The sequence below is a fragment of the Hetaerina americana genome, unplaced genomic scaffold, assembly GCF_022747635.1.
Source record: "Hetaerina americana unplaced genomic scaffold, ioHetAmer1.1.p SCAF_11, whole genome shotgun sequence".
Taxonomy (NCBI): domain Eukaryota; kingdom Metazoa; phylum Arthropoda; class Insecta; order Odonata; family Calopterygidae; genus Hetaerina; species Hetaerina americana.
In genome coordinates, this window is record NW_027286181.1 from 7,894,416 (window position 1) to 7,914,062 (window position 19,647).

The 19,647-nt window shown below is 38.6% G+C and overlaps 1 protein-coding gene across 1 annotated transcript; it reads right to left on the reverse strand.

Moving 5' to 3' along the window:
• Positions 1–10,476: 10,476 nt before the first annotated feature.
• LOC139700785 (uncharacterized) lies at positions 10,477–13,710 on the reverse strand. Its single transcript, XM_071599207.1, has 2 exons — positions 13,625–13,710; positions 10,477–11,242 (listed from the first exon to the last, which is right to left on the reverse strand). Exons 1-2 carry the CDS (start codon positions 13,631–13,633, stop codon positions 10,919–10,921), a joined length of 333 nt encoding a protein of 110 aa, XP_071455308.1. The 5' UTR covers positions 13,634–13,710; the 3' UTR covers positions 10,477–10,918.
• Between the last annotated feature and the right edge of the window lie 5,937 nt (positions 13,711–19,647).

A 19,647-nucleotide genomic window follows, 5' to 3' on the forward strand; every position in this document is an offset into this window, starting at 1 on the left:
TATCTAGACATCTGATATAGTAATTCGGTAGCACTTAGTGATGTCACTTATTCTACTTTTGCATTGGTATTCACCTCATTAAATATGCGTATTAAATCTATGATATCAACTTGCTGGGATGTATTGATGCACTGTCCTCCTGGAAGTATATTATGTCGAAAATTTATGCAATGTCTGATATTCTGTTGAATTTTCGCGCTGACAATTCTCTCAGTTTGTGTCCTGTGAGAAAAAGGAGGGGCCATATGGTGAAATGCATTATGGCACGTGAACTGTGCATAGATTACTTGATAAATATTAGGGGTCTGAAGACCTCTTGCAGCTATGTTTGTGCCTACACCAACCTGGCTAAACGGCCCTTGCGGGTCCTGCTCTTGTAGAAACCCTTGGGCGGACATCTTTGCTCCGAGGCGTGGCGTCGGAGGAAGCGGGGTCAGTCGATCTAATTGGTAAAGGGAGATTTGGCTCCAAATAATCATTTATGAATTATTACACATAAATGTAAGTATACATAATAATTAATTTACATGGAAATATATACAAGGACAAGGGATAGGAACATATCGAAAAGACAAACACAGGAACATATCGTTTATACGTGTTCCTATTCATTTTCATTATATCTATTTCCATTTGAATGAATGTGTTCACCATTGGCGAATTTTTGGAGTTTGAATGTACGCATGTATGTATGTATGTATGTATGTGTGTATATATACACACAAATACATACACATATATACACATACATATATGTATATATACACATGTAAATATATATATATATATATATATATATATATATATATATATATATATATATATACAGGGACGCACCCAAAAGTGGTAGGACTGATTTTTTTACAAGAATTTTATTGACGATCTACTTACATCGACTTAATAATCTTCAAAGTATGCTCCTTGAGCTGCTACACACTTAGTATAACGTTGCTCCCGTTCCCCGTACGCCCGCTGGAAATTTTCTTTGGGGATGCCGTTGATGACCCTCGTCGAAGCCTCTTGAACGGCCTTTATCGAGTCAAAACGTCGTGCCTTGAGCTGTCTTTTCATCAGGGGGAAGAAGAAAAAGTCCGGTGGTGCCAGATCGGGAGAATAGGGCGGGTGCGGAAACGTGGCAACGCCGTATTTGGCCAGGAGCTGTCTGACGACGAGCGCGCCATGGCACGGCGCGTTGTCATGATGAAGCACCCAGCAGTTTGCGATGGCCGGTCGGACTCTTTTCACGCGTTCTCGGAGGCGGGTGAGCACCTGCACGTAAAAGTTTGCATTCACAGTCTCCCCTGGTGGGACAAACTCCTCGTGAACCACTCCATGACGGTCGAAAAACACAATCAACATCGTTTTGATTTTTGATTTGCTCATGCGAGCCTTTTTTGGACGTGGGGACGCGGAAGTGTGCCATTCCGCCGATTGTCTTTTCGTTTCGGGGTCATATTGAAAAACCCATGTTTCATCACCAGTTATCACATTGTCCGAACAATTTTCATCTCGGTGCAAATTGGCTAACACTTCTTCGGATATGCGCACACGCGTTGCCTGTTGGTCGAAACTAAGAATTTTCGTCACCATCTTGGCGCACACCTTGCGCATGGCCAAATCCTGTGAAATAATGCGTTGGACGTTGGATGCAGACGGACCCAACTGGTCTGCAATTTCTTCACTGGTTAAGCGTCGGTCTGTGTTCAGCAGTGTCCTCACTCTGTCCACATTCGCGTCGGTTCTCGCCGTCGATGGCCGTCCGGAGCGATGGTCGTCTTCAACGAGCTCCCTACCTCTTTAAACTCTTTAAACAACTTGTGCCACTCAAATACTGTGGAACGGCTTAAGGCAGTGTCCCCATAAGCCTGCTTGATCATATCGAGGGTCTCAGTTGCCATCTTCCCGAGTTTCGAACAAAACTTCACGGAAATACGTTGCTCTAAATTCAGATTCATTTTGTTTTTCGACGCGGACAAAAAACTTGCTTCACTAAAAACGGTGTCCTCACTCAACGACAGCCCGCAGGCGACTGAGGTTGGTGTTGGTCTTTTGCTAAGAGCCCCCTCCACCTTACCCTGCCAGGCAGATCCCCCTCCAACGCTCCGTTCGCGCCAGAGAAAATCAGTCATACCACTTTTGGGTGCGACCCTGTATGTATATATGTATGTATATATACATACATATATTCCTTCATATGGATACACGCATAAGGAATAAGGCTAGGAATACATAAAAGACGAACACAGGAATCGTGGGGAAGATGAAATTGATCAGATCACAAGCATTAAAATACTTTCTTTACCGTCGTTCTTTAGGACGGATCTTTGACTTGCCAGCTTTGACTTGCTAACTACTTACTTGAGTGTCCTTTGTCAATGTTTCTGTGTATATGTGTTTTAACCCAAGCTTATAAACGAGGGTGGTCTGAAAAGTTTCCGACCTCAGAAAGCATCAGAAAAAATGTCTTGTATCTTTATTAGGTCGGAAACCTTTCAGACCATACATACGTATATATGTATATGTGTGTATATATGCATATATACACACACACACACACACACACACATATATATATATATATATATATATATATATATGTACATATATGTATATATGTATATATATATACATATTTATATCAGATGAAATACATAGAAAAAATATATAAAGGACATATTTCTGTTATGTGAGTGTCCTTTTACGTGTTATTTATTTTATTTTTTGTTTTATTGCACCGTCCGAATATTATATATATGTATGTATATATATATACATGTGTATATATATATATATGTATATATATACATGTGTATATATATGTGTATATATATGTATATATGTATATATATATATATATATATATATATATATATATATATATATATATACACATATACACATATACATATACATACACATATACACATATACATACACATTCAAGTACAAAAACCCGCCACACGGCGAACACATATTCATTCACATGAACCCCCTCCATTCCTGTGGTCGTCCTTTGTATGTTTACTTATCTATTATCCGTAAATCTGTTTCCATGTGAATGAAAAAAATATATATCTATATATATTATACATAGACATACATTCATGTACATACTACGTATCTTTCGATATCATTTCAATGGAAAATTTGTATGAACTCATAACCATCCGTGAACACTCGGTATTCAACAGCATTTACGTAAATGAGGAAATGTAGGAACGAAATAAACACCTATATTTGTTTTAATATCAAATTGAGCGATATCTCTCATCTGTCGATTGAGATCGTCAGCCGTGCGCAAATTGAACATGAAATGATGAGTACGATTTCCTTAACTGTAATTTACAGCGTCAGATAAGTAACAATCCTCCGTTATTCAAACAGTGAGGGACTTCAAGCATGTCTCTGTTTAAAGTCAACACGGGAGACAAAACTTAAACGCAGCTGACTGACAGTCGACCGAGGATAGTAATCGAGCCGTCAAGCACTCTGCTCCAGCGACGCTGCGTCTGAAATCGCTCTCGCACTGTCTCCAAGGAGAGGACGCCTTCGCCTCCGTCGGTCGCCCCGCCGTTTTCGCCAAACCCCTCCCCTTTCTCCACCCACCCCTTCCCCGCACCCCCTCCGGGAAACTTGAACTCTTGATGGTGAGCGAGGGATGGGGAGGATGCCCCATTGTTGTCGTCTTATTGTATCTTTCTGGGCCGCCCGAGCATCCCAGGAGACCGGGCGGCCTTCGAGCTCGGGAGAGATGGGGTGAATGGAACCGTTGCAGCCAGCAGTCGCCGCTCTCGGTCAATGTTAAGGTCAAATGGGGGGAGAGGGGACGGCGACGTGGGGGTTGGGATTGTGGGGTACGGCTCGGCTCGACTCACAGTCGCGATGCCGTGCAGTTCTGAATCCCTCTGTGTTCTTCTGCCTCGTTCTTTCGATGCCGTCCTTAATTACGCTCACTTAATTATTAGTTGAGGTAGAGTACAGATCTCCCACGGGGGTCGTATGTAAGAAACACTGGGAGAATGTCCCCGAGAAATCGCATGATTCCTACGAAAATGTGAGGCAAATCCTATTATCGGAAAAATATGTAAAATGCCGTTTCGCTGTTTAAAATATGCTTTCTTTTCTCCTCATCTTTCTCCAGCCTCAAATATTTTGTAAATGGATTGGGCCCACGTTAACTAATATACGTATCTCAATGCTCTAATGATTCCGATCTCGTGGAGATATTCCTTTTATTCTCTTTCGCGACTCTTTTATTGAAAAGTTCATTTGAACCGAACTGTCCTTTTATTTTCTGTCTCTTTCCCTCGTAAATGTACAGTTACAGACAGTTGTGGCGATTGAATGCCAACGGTGACGTTGGCCGCCTATCCATCCTGCCCGATTTCCGTGCAGAAAAATCAAAGGGCTCGCACTCAGGTATAAGGTAAAGTAGTCTAAAACCACAGCGGTCACAATAGTAACAGGAGTCAGCCACTGATTGTATTGGTAATCATGCAGTTAATAACGATACACACAACGATTAAATCAAATGCAAACTATTATTAAGGTGGTGCCTATAGCTACTCCAATGGCGATGCAGATTCATTTATCCAATATAAAATATTATATTTTTATACATTAAAGTCATTATATACCTATTTTCGACTCTAAATCTATGTGATAGAGCTATAATTAAATTGCAGCGCGGTAACTTGAAAAAAATATTGAGTTGAATATACTTTTTTTGTTCCATAAACATCTGTTTAATTTTTAAAGAAAGGTTACCTGCGCTTACAATTGATATAAGTTAAACCTGTGGGATTGTTTCCTCTTGTTTGATTACCTTGTAGTTGTATATAAGATATCAGGCCAGACCACAGCTAAAATTCTTCTAAAATACAAAATGACTCACGCCCAGGGCGTGGGTGGATCGGCTTCAAGGTGAGTCGCCTCCTTGACTTTTGATTGAAACTTCGAGCATCCCACATCTCAAACTAACTCTCTTTCAGACATTACAGAGAACCATTTCCTCTGCTCCCGTATACTTCAACGGTTGTTGATGCATTTGTAAACCTGTTGAAATTGAACTATGGCATACGATTCTCATTATCACCAATACTAGAGCTTAGGGGATAAGAGATTTAAACTCTGTAAGAAGCCCTTATTTTTATATGAAGGTTTTTCAAAAAAATGTAGCCATTAATGCTTCACTCGTTTATTTAATGCCCATAAAGATAACTCCATGCTATACATTTTTTTAAATATGTAACATCGTGTTGTGAGCCACTAGTTTTATTGATTTGACTCAAGTATTTCGCCTGCGTCAACCATTTATAGTTGGCAACGGAGGATGTTTAACAAACGACGAACAATACGCACCCTTGTTTTCTTTCACCAGAACAAAGTCATGGCCGGCATAGGGCTTGAGTGGAGTTGGTTCTTTCCCATGACACAGCTAGAAACTTTTTGAGATTTTTAAAGAGGGAAAATATCAATTTCAAAAGAAAATGGGCCTGGAGCTCTAGTCACTGTTCTTATGTAAGCAAATGATAACATCGCCGCTACAATCGCAAGAAAACATAGCCAAATAACGTTATCAGTATTATAAGGTGTATTGATAATTTCCCTTGGTGTCACTCACATGTTAGCAGCAGGAATGTTGCACATGAGATGTGTTTGTGAGTGAGTTCCTGTTCTTACGTGAACAAGAGGACGTTCGCCTGCAAGTTTGTTCCAAGTAGAAAATGATTTTACGAGAAAAAAGAGTTTGTTTCAAAGGCTTAGATTTTTTGCTGTTTGCTGGGTATTTACTGACATTATACCGAAATTGAGAGCATACAACAGAGCTTCGTGTGGAATACTTCGGCATTGACAACGCTGAAAAAAGGCAAAACGTCGGCCTCTGATGGAAAAATCAATGAAAAAATTAATTTTTGATATTCAGAAATTGGTGTGTGAGTATTTTACACCATCAAACAAAATTATAAATGGAAAATAGGAATCTACTGTAATTGCTTCATAGCCATATCAGTTACAAAATATCACCGTTCAAAAAACAGGCTTGAAGCTGTACCACGATTAATGCATGACAGCACTTTGTTAAAGTTGTTGTACAATATCTCGCAAAAATCAATTTCAATTTAATAACTCATCCTTCCTTTAGTTCATACCTAGCCCTAGTGGTTTTTTCCTGTTCCTAAGTGCTAAGAAATACTTTTGTGGAAAAGAATTCCTACTATTAAAAGCAGTCAATAGCGAACTTAACATATTTCAACATGACACTGACGCGATCAAACCATTGTAACTTGTGCCACATATATTATGTTGAACACTTTGAATTAATTTATTTTATAAATTAAAAAAGATATCCATATAATAAACAGTATTTAATACTTCTCAAGCGGTTTTGAAGGACCTTTCAAAGAATGATAGCTAACATTACTTCGAATGTTGGAACAAAAGTCGCGGCAAATGCATTTCATCCAATGAGTACTACTTTGAGAAGTCCCGTCAGAATTCGAAAGATAAGTTGAACAGCGCTTACACAATTTCAATGCAGAAAAATTTCCACCACTTCTCCTATAGTTAATTGAAAAATATTACATACAATTATCTTTTATAAAAAAATGATTTTATGTCAATATGAAATGCACATGCTTTCCGTCTAGATATATCTAGTTTAACTATAAGTTTAGGAAAGAAATAATTTTTGCCTGTAAGAACAGCGAAGCCAAGAAATGATTAAATGTCTTAGCAGTAAAGTTTTTTCTACATTGCAATATTTGGTTTGGTAACATGGATATTAGTCGATTTTTCAGGAGAAACGCATCTGGCCGCTAGAGCTATTTTTGAGCCTAAAAGCTATCATCATTTCCTCAAATGTCAAAATATGGAAATTTTCGTTCATAAATAGCGTTCATAGTAAGCATTGAAGTTCATTTTTAACATGTCAAGCTTTCAATTAATGCTCTATCAAATAAAGTAAGCAATAAGACTCAGAACTAATAGATGAGTCATAAAACTGTAATACTACTCCGGTGATAATTAGTCGCTAAGTAAAAAAGCTTCACATGGCAAAATAAACAAAAGTGCCCATGATTCAAGCTTATTTAGCATACAATCAAGTTTTAAAAAGATTTATAATTGTCTCTGTTTAATTATTACAAGAAAAGGTTAGTTAAAATTACGATTAAGAGAAATTTCAGCAGTCACATTGATTTTATTGGAAGACTATCAATTGCTGTTTTTTCCTTTTCTTTATTATAATAAATACTTCAAACTCAGCTCATACTCAAAAACAATTTCACTTACCAGAATCATTTGCGTGTAAAAAGTAAGATATAAAATAATTTACTGAATGAAGAGAACATATGTACTGAGCATGGGAAAACAACTCTATATTACTCCTTTGATATTAATTTCTGCTGTAAAATGAAAACCAGTTATGTCTTTTGAAAAAACTATCTTGTAGGAAACAGAAAAGAGGACTTTTAAATTAGAGCACTTATAAGGCAATGAAAGTACGACTTTCAGAAAATAATCGTGTTCAAAAAGTCATAAATACTTTGGAATAAAGTAAAAACTATATTCATGGTATTTAATGTATGTTACAAGGATTACTGTCATATCTTTCTCCTTCCTTGAAAATGTGTCTTATTTCCAAATGATATTTTATATCCAATTTAAAATAAATTTTGAGTTAATAATTTTATAACTTCAATTTCATAATATCAATTCCCACAGCTTCCCGGGAGCGGATACAGACTCTGACCACATTTTAGGTGATATAAAATGTAGCGTCCGTTTCAAAATGATAAGGCAGGGGCGGCGCGTTAGGAAATAGAACGTAGAAGAATTAAATGGATTGACAAGGAAGGAGTATCAACAGGCTGTAGAGGAAATCATGGATGACGGTAAAGAGCTGAGGACTATCGAAGAAAAATGGAAGTGTTTCAAGAAAAGGGTATTGAAAGCCGCATAAGAAACCAAAGGAACCATTAATGAGAAAAGCACTAGGAAACCATGGATTATGGATGAGATGATTAGAAAGATAATTGAGAGCTGAAAATGGAAGAATGTAAACACAGACAGGCAAAACGAAGTACAGAGAGGTAAATAATAACTACAGGCGGGCAACAAAAAAGCAAAAGAACTATGGTGAAAGACGCAGTGCGAGAATACGGAAAGTTTGCAGAGGAAGGGTACATCTACATCAATACCCTGCAAGCCACCAAAAAGGTGTGTGGCAGGGGGTGCAGCGCCAGGAGGAAAGGGTAAGAGATGAGGGGGTTAGGGTTTTTCAAATGGATGGGGAAAGGTAAGGGGAACCTGCAAAAAAAAATGTAAATATAATCGTATAACCATGCGCAGTCGCTACCTTGTAGGTTAATACTTATTATGTCGAGCCGGCTCCAGGGGGATTTCGATTACTAGCATTCTGGTCTCTCATTGTTCTTGAAAAAAATGACCATTTAAACCTGTCTATCTTGCAGTCAATCTCTCTAATCTTTTATTCGTGAGTAAAATGGGTATCCGTGGGTAAAATTGGTGCGCTGTACAGCGAGGTTAAATCAGAAAAGATCCAGGAGAGATGGGAGGAATATATAGAAGAACTGTATGGTAAGGAACTTGGGCGAACAAGGTTAGACATAAAAAAGGGACATGATGCAGGGGAGGATAGCTTAGTTCCAGACATACCCGACGAGGAGATAGAAAGGGCTTTGAGGGAGAGAAATTGAATAAGGCCGTGGGGTAGACAACATTCCCTGCGTAACTACTGAAATGTTTAGAAAAATGTGAAAAGTGTGAATGTGAAAAGAAAGAGGCTATATGGACTGATTTGTAGTATCTATGAGGAAGGAATCTGGCCGGAAGACTTTGTGGGATCAGTGTTGGTTCCTATTCCGAAAAAGGTAAAGGCTACATCATGTGAGGAATAAAGGAGAATAAATCTGATGTTGTTGTTCTCAGTATCATCAGCATAGACTCGTAAAAACCTTGATATGGAGCGTAGTAACGTACGGCGCGGAAACGTGGTCACTGAAGGAGGACGATAGAAGTAGATTGGAGGCTTTTGAAATGTGGGTATGGAGAAGAATGGAGAAGGTGAAATGGACCGAAACCAAAACAAATGAGGAAGTACTTGGTATGGTGGGCGAGAAGGGGGAATTGTTGGTAGAAATCCTATGGAGGCAGGAAAAATGGATGAAGGGCATACTGATCGGCAGTGGGATGCTGAAGACTTTACTAGAGGGGTGAATTTTTGGCAAATGAGGAAAGGGCAGGAACAGGATAGGAATATTAGACGGGATGAAGGAAGTACACAGAGATGAAGAAGGACTTGATGTAGAGTAGATTGCCGGATTGTGTTTTGTTAGGAGTCACAAAATATTTATTTGGTGGGTCCATCCAAAACCTACCTAAACCGGTAGATTACCTTATAATAATAATAAATGAAAAAATTGTTTGTTTTTGTTCGCTAGTTCTAACTGCATACACATTACATACGCATAATTTATATATACAATATATGTATATATATGCACATATATACATGCATATATAAATACATAATGTATATGATAGATATGCATATATTGACCGTGATCCCGGTCAAGGCGAATGATTTATACTCCATGAAATTGTTGCATTGAAATGCATAACAGCCGATAACTCCATTAAAAGTTACTGTTGCATCTCACGGAGTTTCTTGGAATTTAATAATAATTATGTACATAAATAAATAAATAAATAAATAAATAAATAAATAAATATATATATATATATATATATATATATATATATATGTGTGTGTGTGTTGTCACGGTAGTGCAGAGGAAGAGCGTTGGACTAATGACCGAATGACTGGGGGGCCCGAGTTCGATTCCCGGGCAAGCCTCTCTGGGCACCTGCAACTCCACCTAAGCTATGTGATCTTTCGGGTACCAGATCTTCCTGGGAAACCATAACCAGCAAAAGGGAAGGAACTGGCCCCTTACCTTGATGTGTGAAATTCACACGTCATTGGGCTTATTACTGGGTGAACTCTACCAACACCGACCAAACCGACCTTCGAATCGTTTACTGTGTTTATGTCTTTTGATACACATTTTACGTATGTGTGTGTATATATATATATATATATATATATATATATATATATATGGGTGTGTGTATGTGTGTATATATATATACATATATTTATATATAATTATATATAATTATATATATATATAATTATATATTATTTGTGTTTATGGTGTTTAAACTCAATCATGAGCTTATATTTTTAATTGACGAGCGGTTTTCTTTTATCCTTCAAAAAAATGAACATTAACCAAATAATCATAAGAGAATATCGTGAAGAAAAGGATAGGATCAGCTCTCGAAATCGTCTCATGTGCAATAGCTAACCACAGATGAAGAAATGACGAAGCAAAATTCAGAGACCATCAGCGAGAAGAGGCGTGGTGAAATGAAAACATTTGCTTTTTTTGCTACTGACAGAGGAATTTTTTATTGGAGAAACATGTTCCAGAGCAGCGACCCGAGGAACTCAGGTCTCTGCTCAAGATATTTTCGACACAAAAAAATACCGCCAAATGCATCTGCAGGAAGGTGGAGGGTTGAAGTGATGATTATAGGGAAGGAAGGGTGGGTTTTCCAGAGCGTCTTTTGTTCCGCAAATCCGTTAATCTCATATCCGGGGGTTGCCGCCTCGGGAGAGTGGGAGAGGAAGGCCGCGGGTGGGCGGACTGTAGGCTCCCCGTGGCCAGATGGGAGTCTTCCGCGCGGGGGCCGTCGGTGGGTGGGGCTCTCGTCCGTGATGTTCTTCTGCTATTGTGCTCTCTTCAAGCTCCCTCGAGTCCACCGTCGGAGCCGCGTTCCCTCTCGAGGCGGGTCACGGTCGGTCCTGCAAGTCTAGTTGTCGTCCATCTTACTCGGTCTTCTCCACCTTGGGCACCACAGGCATGGTGTGAACGGGGGCGCCATAGGGATAGGCGGCGTAGGTCAGGGGGCTGTGCACGTACGGGTAACCGTATCCGGGCACGGGGTACGCGCCGGCGGTGTAGGTGGTCACGACGGGCTTCCCATCTCCTACCTTGGCGAGCACAGGGGCCACGCCGACGTGGTGATACGGTGTCACGTAGGGCCCCACGAAGGGTGTGGGCTGCACGAGGGCGGTGTGGTGCGGCACCTTGACCACGTGCTCAACTGTGGCAGCGGAGGCTGCGCAGACAGCGAGGAGTACAACTGCGAACTGTTCGGATCGGGAAGAAGATTGCTAGATTAGAAAGGGCGTCACGGTATATTTCGGAGTCACGACTAGGCGTGATCAGGTTCTTAGCCACCTAATGCACGATTGAGTCGTCTACTAATTTGTCGACTGATGCCGTACTGTAGATCTGACAAAACGATGAGATGAGTACATACTTAATTCCAGCAGATAAACCATAAGAAAACACTTGATTTACAAGCGATTCACAAACTGTTCTCCTACTTTAAGATCTGCAAGTTGCGCACTATTTGTGAGAGCTGAAAGTTATACCAAGATGATCTGTTACACTATCTTCGGGGCATATTTTCTATTTGAGATAGACCTTTGGACCAATGTGTTCAATGAAAATGTCTTTCACAGTTTGTTCAAGTTCTTAATTCAAAAATCACTGTCAACTCAAAAATTTAGCTGACCCATTTCGTGGAACTCATGAATGTTATTTTCCATTAAATATTTAAAAATAACAGTTTTCTGTTACATACATCTAGCCAATAACTTATATAAGGCTCGTAGTCTTATAATTATTTAATATTAAGCAGTTAAATATTCTATTAAATTTAATCAGTGAGTGTTTTTGAGTTCTTAGTCCTCTTCTGGCATTAAAATAAATACATTTAACGAAATTTGAAAATAGAAACTTAGAAAATAGATCATGAGCTGGTGAATACACTTAATTTTACTTTGAATTGTCATTTTATTATTATATTAGTATTAGCAAAATCAAATAAGGGAAACTGAAGACAAATGAAATGGAATGAATGAAGTAAATACTTCTAGAAGTATCTGCTTCATTCATGGTGGCGGCATATATTTGCAATTTCCTGGCACCCCTGGAAAAGTCGGTTATAACTACTAAGGTGCTCCCTGTACAACTGAATTAAAAGTATCTATGGGGACTTGACATTGGAGAGGCAATATAAGAAGAGCAAGGAAATGAACTGTAACAAGAAAATCTGCGGAATATGTGCCAATGACAAATGTGCCATACCTGTATTAGTTGAAAAATCTTCACCACATAAATGCAATAATTTGAGCGACAAATTATATTGAGAGACAAATCATACGTTTTAATGATAGAATAAGTTCAAAAATCCCTCAGTTATTTTAGGAATATGAACACTATTTTTACCGTGACCAGCTAGACGATTTCTCAAAAGAACCCTAGCAAAATATGAAGTGACCTCAAGCGGAAAGGTAATATGAATCCCTAAATTTCTCATGCAAGTTGATTAGATTGAATCCAATAAAACTCTGTAATTTTTAATAATTATCAATGAAAAAATGCGCAAAAAACCTCTAAGAACAACCAAAGAGGTAATATATGAGAGCATGCTGCTTAAAATAGTCAAAAAGTTAAACGTCGTTCCTACCTTTTCCTCCGAAACATATGGAGTTAAGTGAAAATAGCTCAGCAGTAGCATAAAAGCAGCATGATAATTCAACTAGACTTTACTTACTACTTTTTGTCCTCAGTTCACTAAAAGGTTTTAAGGAATGTTGATAATTCTACCCTTTGCGAATTAAATTAAGAATAATCATAGGATATAAAATAATTCTTCTCACTGAAATCTTAGTTCTCACTTTGATTTAATAACATCGACTGACTAAGGTCGATTTTATGTAGATAAGAGCGTTAGGTAGCCTTAAAATGGCGATACATAAAAAGAGTTTGATTTAAAAATTGTAATGCTACGTTTTTTGAGATTAATTTTCTAGCAATGACCATAGGCTAGCGGTAAAGACGTATCTCAGTGAGTATACTAATTTCAATAAACCGAGTGATTGTCAAAACCAGCTTTATTTCTTCAGTTAGAAATGAAATATTGTTTTCGTCATTATTATGATGTCGGAAGTAAAGAAGGTTAAAATATAAACGTTCCTTCGTAGGAAAGGGTGACTTTCTAACAATGAAGGTTTAAGATCACTCACAAACGGTTGCCATAAAAAGATCGGGATCCTTTTTAAACACTTAGCCAATCAACTTACGGTACGAAAAGGGTTCGAAGAATCTTACGCATCATTTCCAATTCGCGGCTGATCATGACTGGTTGAGTGGGGTTTGCGCGCATATGATTTGGTTGCTTACTCAATGCCAAGGGGACTATAACCCTATGCGTGGCGAGAAAACCGTGGTTTGCCCTGAGGCCGACAAATACCAGGCTGAATTCCCAGCAGAGAACGAAAATGAAGATCGGACGGGCGCACTCTAACCGAGTTGAATGCGGAGTAGCAAGGGCATCTCCGAATTCGACTAGACAAAGCAGGTAAGCTCTCTAAGAGACCAAAGACTCGACCGGGGACCCCGATAGGTCGAGGGATAAGGCAAGAGAACCATTGAAAACAAAGAGAGAACGATGTGCTTACCACCTTCATGATGATTGCTGGTTGTTTGAGAGACGTGGAGACGGTGAGGAATAATCTGGACTCAACGACTGCAGACAACTTGGGTCGTCCCGGGTACATCCTTATATACCCAGGGTGCCCCACCCGCCCTACCACCCTGGCGGAGGGGGCGGGAGGGTCGGCCGAGGTGGGCGGCTTCGGGAGGGTATACGAAAGCGTTCCTGCGGCAGACTCCGGGGGTGGGGGACGGGGAGAACTGGTTGCGCTGCCGGGGGAAGTGGTGCCCGAACACCCGATGTGCGCCTCGTCCCCCAGTATCCAGCGCCATAATTCTGCATCCTATTCCCACCCACCACCCCTCGTAACCCCCCTCCCCCTGGTTTCCCTTCGGTCGCGGTGTACTCGACCACACCCATTCCGCGCACTTCGAAGGGGGCGGCGATGACGTGCCGTCATCGCCGCCCGGACAAAACCAGGGGGTGGCGCGACGGGGGGGTGGGTGTGGGGGGGAGATAGAAACCCTCTCCTGCCCTTCCCGCCCCATCAACCCCTTTGGCGAATCGCCGATACTACGACCACCCTCCTCCTCCCCCCTCCGCCTTGGATCGGGCTGAGGAATCATCCCCCTTTCCGGCGGCCGCTTCACCCCCACCCCCTGTCGTTATCGCTCCACCCTCGTCCCTAGGGGCGGTTGCTCACGAGAGCGTTGGATGGGGAGGCGGCGGCGGTGGGGGGACGCGACGGAGGCAACGCATGATACACACGCATAGCGACAGTCGCCTCTTCCCGCAGGAATACGGCGAGATAGTTCTCTCTCTCCCACGGCAGGCAAGTTCAAAGGTAGGAATATTTTCCAGAATTTCAATTTTCTTTCTTAAATTCCTTTAACTAACTTGGTGATTCTAGTTATTACAGTTCAATGCTATCTTTTCTAATTGAATCTCCCTTGCAACAGCTGGCAAACTGATGTTGTTTTATTAACGAATGTTTGATGGAGCCAGAACATCATACCAATTTGAACTAAAGAATGTTGACGAATTTTTAGTTAATGAACTTGTTCTGATAGTATTTAATGATCCTCATAAGAAAATACTGAAATAAAGTAAATTTAATTGCAATTCACGTGCAAAATCAATCATTCTATTCTTTGAATTTAATATTAAAGCATTGGAACTTTGAGCATCTGCTAAAGTAAAACCAATAATGCATAAATGAAGGAAGGATTCAAATTTTACCGGTACTGTTTGGCGAAATGGCAACAAAATAAATAAAGATAGCCAATCAATTATAATATAAACATATATTAGTTTTAGGTTAGGTTTCTCAACCAATATTTGCTGAGGTATTAATTAAATTCCTATGATATTTGTTTCAATGTCAAACAAATAAAAATATTCAATTGTATTAACATGAAGACTATGTATGTTGGGCCGTGTAAAAAAGATAAAGATGTAAGGTGTATTTAGACAGAGGTAACTAGATTAAGCATATGACTGCTGCAATGAAAAACTGAATGAAGAAAACTTGACGGATATAAAATGAAATCAGGATAAAACAAGAATATATTCAAACGAGAATAAAATGCTGTTTTGTGATGAATTTATGATCCAGTATAGGATTCATCTAAATATAAAGAAAATATCTTGCAGCATGGCAAAATTCGTACCACAAATGTGATAATCTGAAAAGGCCATCTCAAGGAAGACTGGCGGTTTTTACACATTACTCGGAGGACGACTTCCGAGAATCAGGTTAACAGGCAAGGTGAGGGCTAAGTAGTCTCCAAAATCAGATACAAAACCGAAAATTCCGTTTTCATACCAATTAGAAACGATTGATATCTTCTCAGATATCCTTCTCTTTACTCCCGAATGTCTGTGACCTTATCCTTTTATCTGTTTGGCAAGGCCTTTCTTCGGCATCTCCAGTTAAATATCTCCAGCTATTTTCACAAATATTATTGTTTACAGGATTAAATTCTTCAGAATATGTTTCTTATTCTTTTGTAGCATTTTTAGCATGCTACTTTCATGATTTTCCCTCGGTCACTCGCTTCTGCTATTTGTAATTATCAAGCTTATGCAATATTTAGTTCAATTTTATATGGTTGAGGAGTAAAATAAGGGAAACACGACTGAGCAAAAGAGAAGACAAACGAGATCTTTTTAATAAGAGAAGTAGTTTGTGAGAAAAATTAACAAATAAAAAAAAGTCAAGGATATGGATACCCAATGGACAACTCAATAGGATTTGAGGAGAAGAAACCAAAAAGGGTAGGGTTACATTATCTTTAATTAGAAGCAAAGATGCTGTTGGGATTAAATTATATAAAAATAACTGTGAGCAAAGTCTTGACAAATAAATAGATATTATAAGCTTTCAAAGTTCTCGCAAGTAAAATATAAATATATCTTGAGAAATAACTAAATAAATATAATAAAAAATGATATACAGCTGAATGATTGCATTAATATTTTCTCGGTTTTTATCATGAATTGCAAATATTTATTCGTTGCAAGAAATATTTTGGACAGGTAAAGTAAATGGAAGAAAAGATTAGGCATGTTGAATATAAGGGAGACAGAAGTCAAGAAGAAAGACTAGTATATGTGCAATTTTTAGCAAGATTAAAATATGCAACAGTTTGATCGTCTCCGTACCCATTAAGAAGCCTTACCTTAAGGGGTAATTGCCTTAAGGGGTAATCCAATTGAAACTAATACCTGGTGTAAAAGAATATATGTACATAAAAGTGACCAAATTTGGGTTCACAGCAAGTTAAATGAATACAACAAATTGCTCATTCATGCAAAACAGGTTTTTGAAAAAAAAGAGAAGCAACAGCCCTCTGGACTTGTTTCGTCTTGAAAAAAAATCCGTTACCATTTTAAAAAGTATGAGCTTCTCAATTGAAATAATTTAGGTTAATAGGAACGCCTTGAAACCTGTGAATTGTTTTGTTGGAGAAGAATCGTCTAACCTAACGAAGCGCCGTTAACTGTAAAAATAACAAACCTTTTCCTCACCAAACGCATATTTAGACCAGGGAAAATATTACTAGAATAATCTTCATTTATCCAGCATCATGATCAATCCAAACACTTGTGATTCTATCTCTTCTTTAAGAGATACTTCCTTAAGAAATGCGAAAACAATATTATGGTATCCTGGAAAAAAATTAGCATGTGAATTCAATTAAGACAAGTAAATAATACGTATAAATAGAAAATAACACTTAAGTATAATAGAGTAACTTCTGAAAGCAAATCTTTCAGTTTTGGGTGAGAATTTAGTTTTTAATTAACATTTAAAGAAAGTCAAAATGAGAATTAAGAGCGAGGGATCTAGAAACACCTAAACTTAAAATTTATGGTGAAATTTGAGGAAGGGAATAAAAATTATTTTAAATTATAATTGAAGTATGGGAAACAAAAGATAATACATGAAAGAACATGTAAATTTGATTAGGGGGAAAAATATTAAAAACGAAAACAGAGTGGTGAAACTTATTAAAAGAGAGTAAATTCCTATAAGCCTTGCAACCAAATTTTTTTGCCTCAAAGGTTATATTATGCAGAGACGGTATATTTTTCTTTTTATGTAGGAAGTTATTATCTTTTTTCTTTAGCAATCGGGTCTGCTACCATTAAAGCATAACCTTTCCTCCCTAAATAAATGACGCAAGAATAAAATGGTCTACTTCTTGTCGACTATCCGTAAAATTTCAAAGTAGCAATATTTTGTTGGGGTTGAGCGCCGATTGCATTCCTGCCAACGGCGGCAGAAGATCCGGTTGCTACGCAGTGGCAGCGGGGAGAGTGTCGTAATCGGCATCGAACGATTAGAAGATTATTGCGTAATCAGGATTATCGAATATGGGAGTTTTTCAAAATTAGGGAGTAATCATTAATGCATTAATGTGGTTGATAACATATTCGTATATATATGTATACAGGGAAAGGAACTGGCCCCCCTACCCTGGTGTGTGAATTTCACATGCCGTCGGGCTTACTACTGGGTGAACTCTACCATCACCTACCAAACTGACCTTCGGGTTGATTACTGTGTTTATGGTTTATATATATATATATATATATATATATATATATATATATATATATATATATATATATATATATATATACATATATATACATACATACATATAAGGTAAACAAAGAAGTGAGATGGCATTAGTGAACAAAACACAGAGAAATACACACGAATGAAACACACGTATTCCGAATTTTCCGTTGCCAAACCACCTTCCTTGTGGGAGAGAAGGAGCTAAGTGTATGAATATATATATATATATATATATATATATATATATATATATATATATATATCAGAAAATCACATATCAATGACACACGTATTCCAAATTAAATGGCCAAACCACCTTCACCTGGCGAAAAAATTTCTCTGTATTTTTGTTAACTTTATTTACTTTTTTTCATCTTGCTCCTTTGTTTAAATTATACATATATGTGTAAATATATATATTTACATAAAACATATATACGAGGGGGGTCTGAAAAGTTTCCGAGCTCAAAAATTATATATATATATATATATATATATATATATATATATATATATATATATAATTTTTACTCTTGTGATCCGTTCGATTCCGCCTTCCCCACCTCTATTGTGTTCGTCCTTTATACGTGTTCCTATCCCTTTTCCTTATATATGTTTCTGTATATATGAGTATATATATATATATATATATATATATATATATATATATATGTATAAATTAGCGCTCTAACCCCTCTTGAATAAAATATTTTTGAAACAAGATTAGAAGATCGTAAATTTAAATTTACGTAAATATGTTTCGTGTTGTCAATTTTTTGTACTTCTGCTACCATTCCGTTCACACGTATTACTTTCATCGCCTAACGACTACTTTTATCAGTTGTACCATGATGTATCATGTCAGTTCAAAGATAATTATCATATGCTGAGGAACTAATAAGATAAATCAAGCTTGGTGGAGTTTGTAAAAAGGATGAATTTACAAAGAAAGGGGAGACGCTGTGCAGAATCGCTGTACAGAAAGGTGACAAAACCAATGAGGAAATGAGATTGGTCACTCCCTGAATATAATTAAATATAAATCAGGAATAATCCTAATATCAACTGAACAATAAAGTTTAAGCAGATACGGCTAGAAAAGATAGAGGATATTTTAGTAAAGATATTAGGGCAGCAAGTGTAAACCTAAGGAATACAGGGCCCGTAAAATAGGTATCGGGACTGGTTCGCTGTAGCCTCAACGGTGGATGGGAATTCGACAGGACGGCTGAGTAGAGAAATCCGCCACCACTTAGGCGCACTTTAGTTTAGTCGCCTCTGAGCATGCGTTAAGAGAGGAGGTGGATTTTTGTGACGTGTGAATGTTTGCGGTGTCGTCGCGCCAGTATGGGGCGCACCGTCGAGCAACGCTACGCTGTGATGTTTTGCGTTAAACTCGGGAAATCCTCGTCAGAAACCCTTGAACTCATTAAACAGGCTTGTGGGAATGATGCCTTAAGCTGCACAAGAGTTTTTGAGTGGCACAAAATTTCTGAGGAAGGCTGGGAGCTAGTCGAAGACGAGCACCGCGTCGGACGCCCGACGACCGCTCGAACCGATGCTCAGGTTGCCAAAGTGAAAAATGTTTTGGACTCTGACAGGCGTTTAACCATCGCCCTTATCAGTGAGGTGACCAATCTTTTCGTCAGAACCGTCCACACCATTGTAACAAAGGATCTTACGATGAGGAAAGTGTGCGCGAAGCTGGTGCCGAAAGTCTTGAGCGAGGAACAAAAACTACCGCGGGTGGAAATTTCGCAAGAAATTTTAGACTGCTTCCAGGGAGATAAAGATTTTCTCCACCACGTTATCACCTCAAAGGATAGCTCAAAAGGAGCTCAAAGGATATCGGTTCGACTCCATCGAGGTGTTTCAAGTGGCGACGACCAAGATTCTCAACAGTATTCCGGAAGCCGACTTCCAGTGGTAGTAGCGCCGAACTAAGGGTATTGATGCAG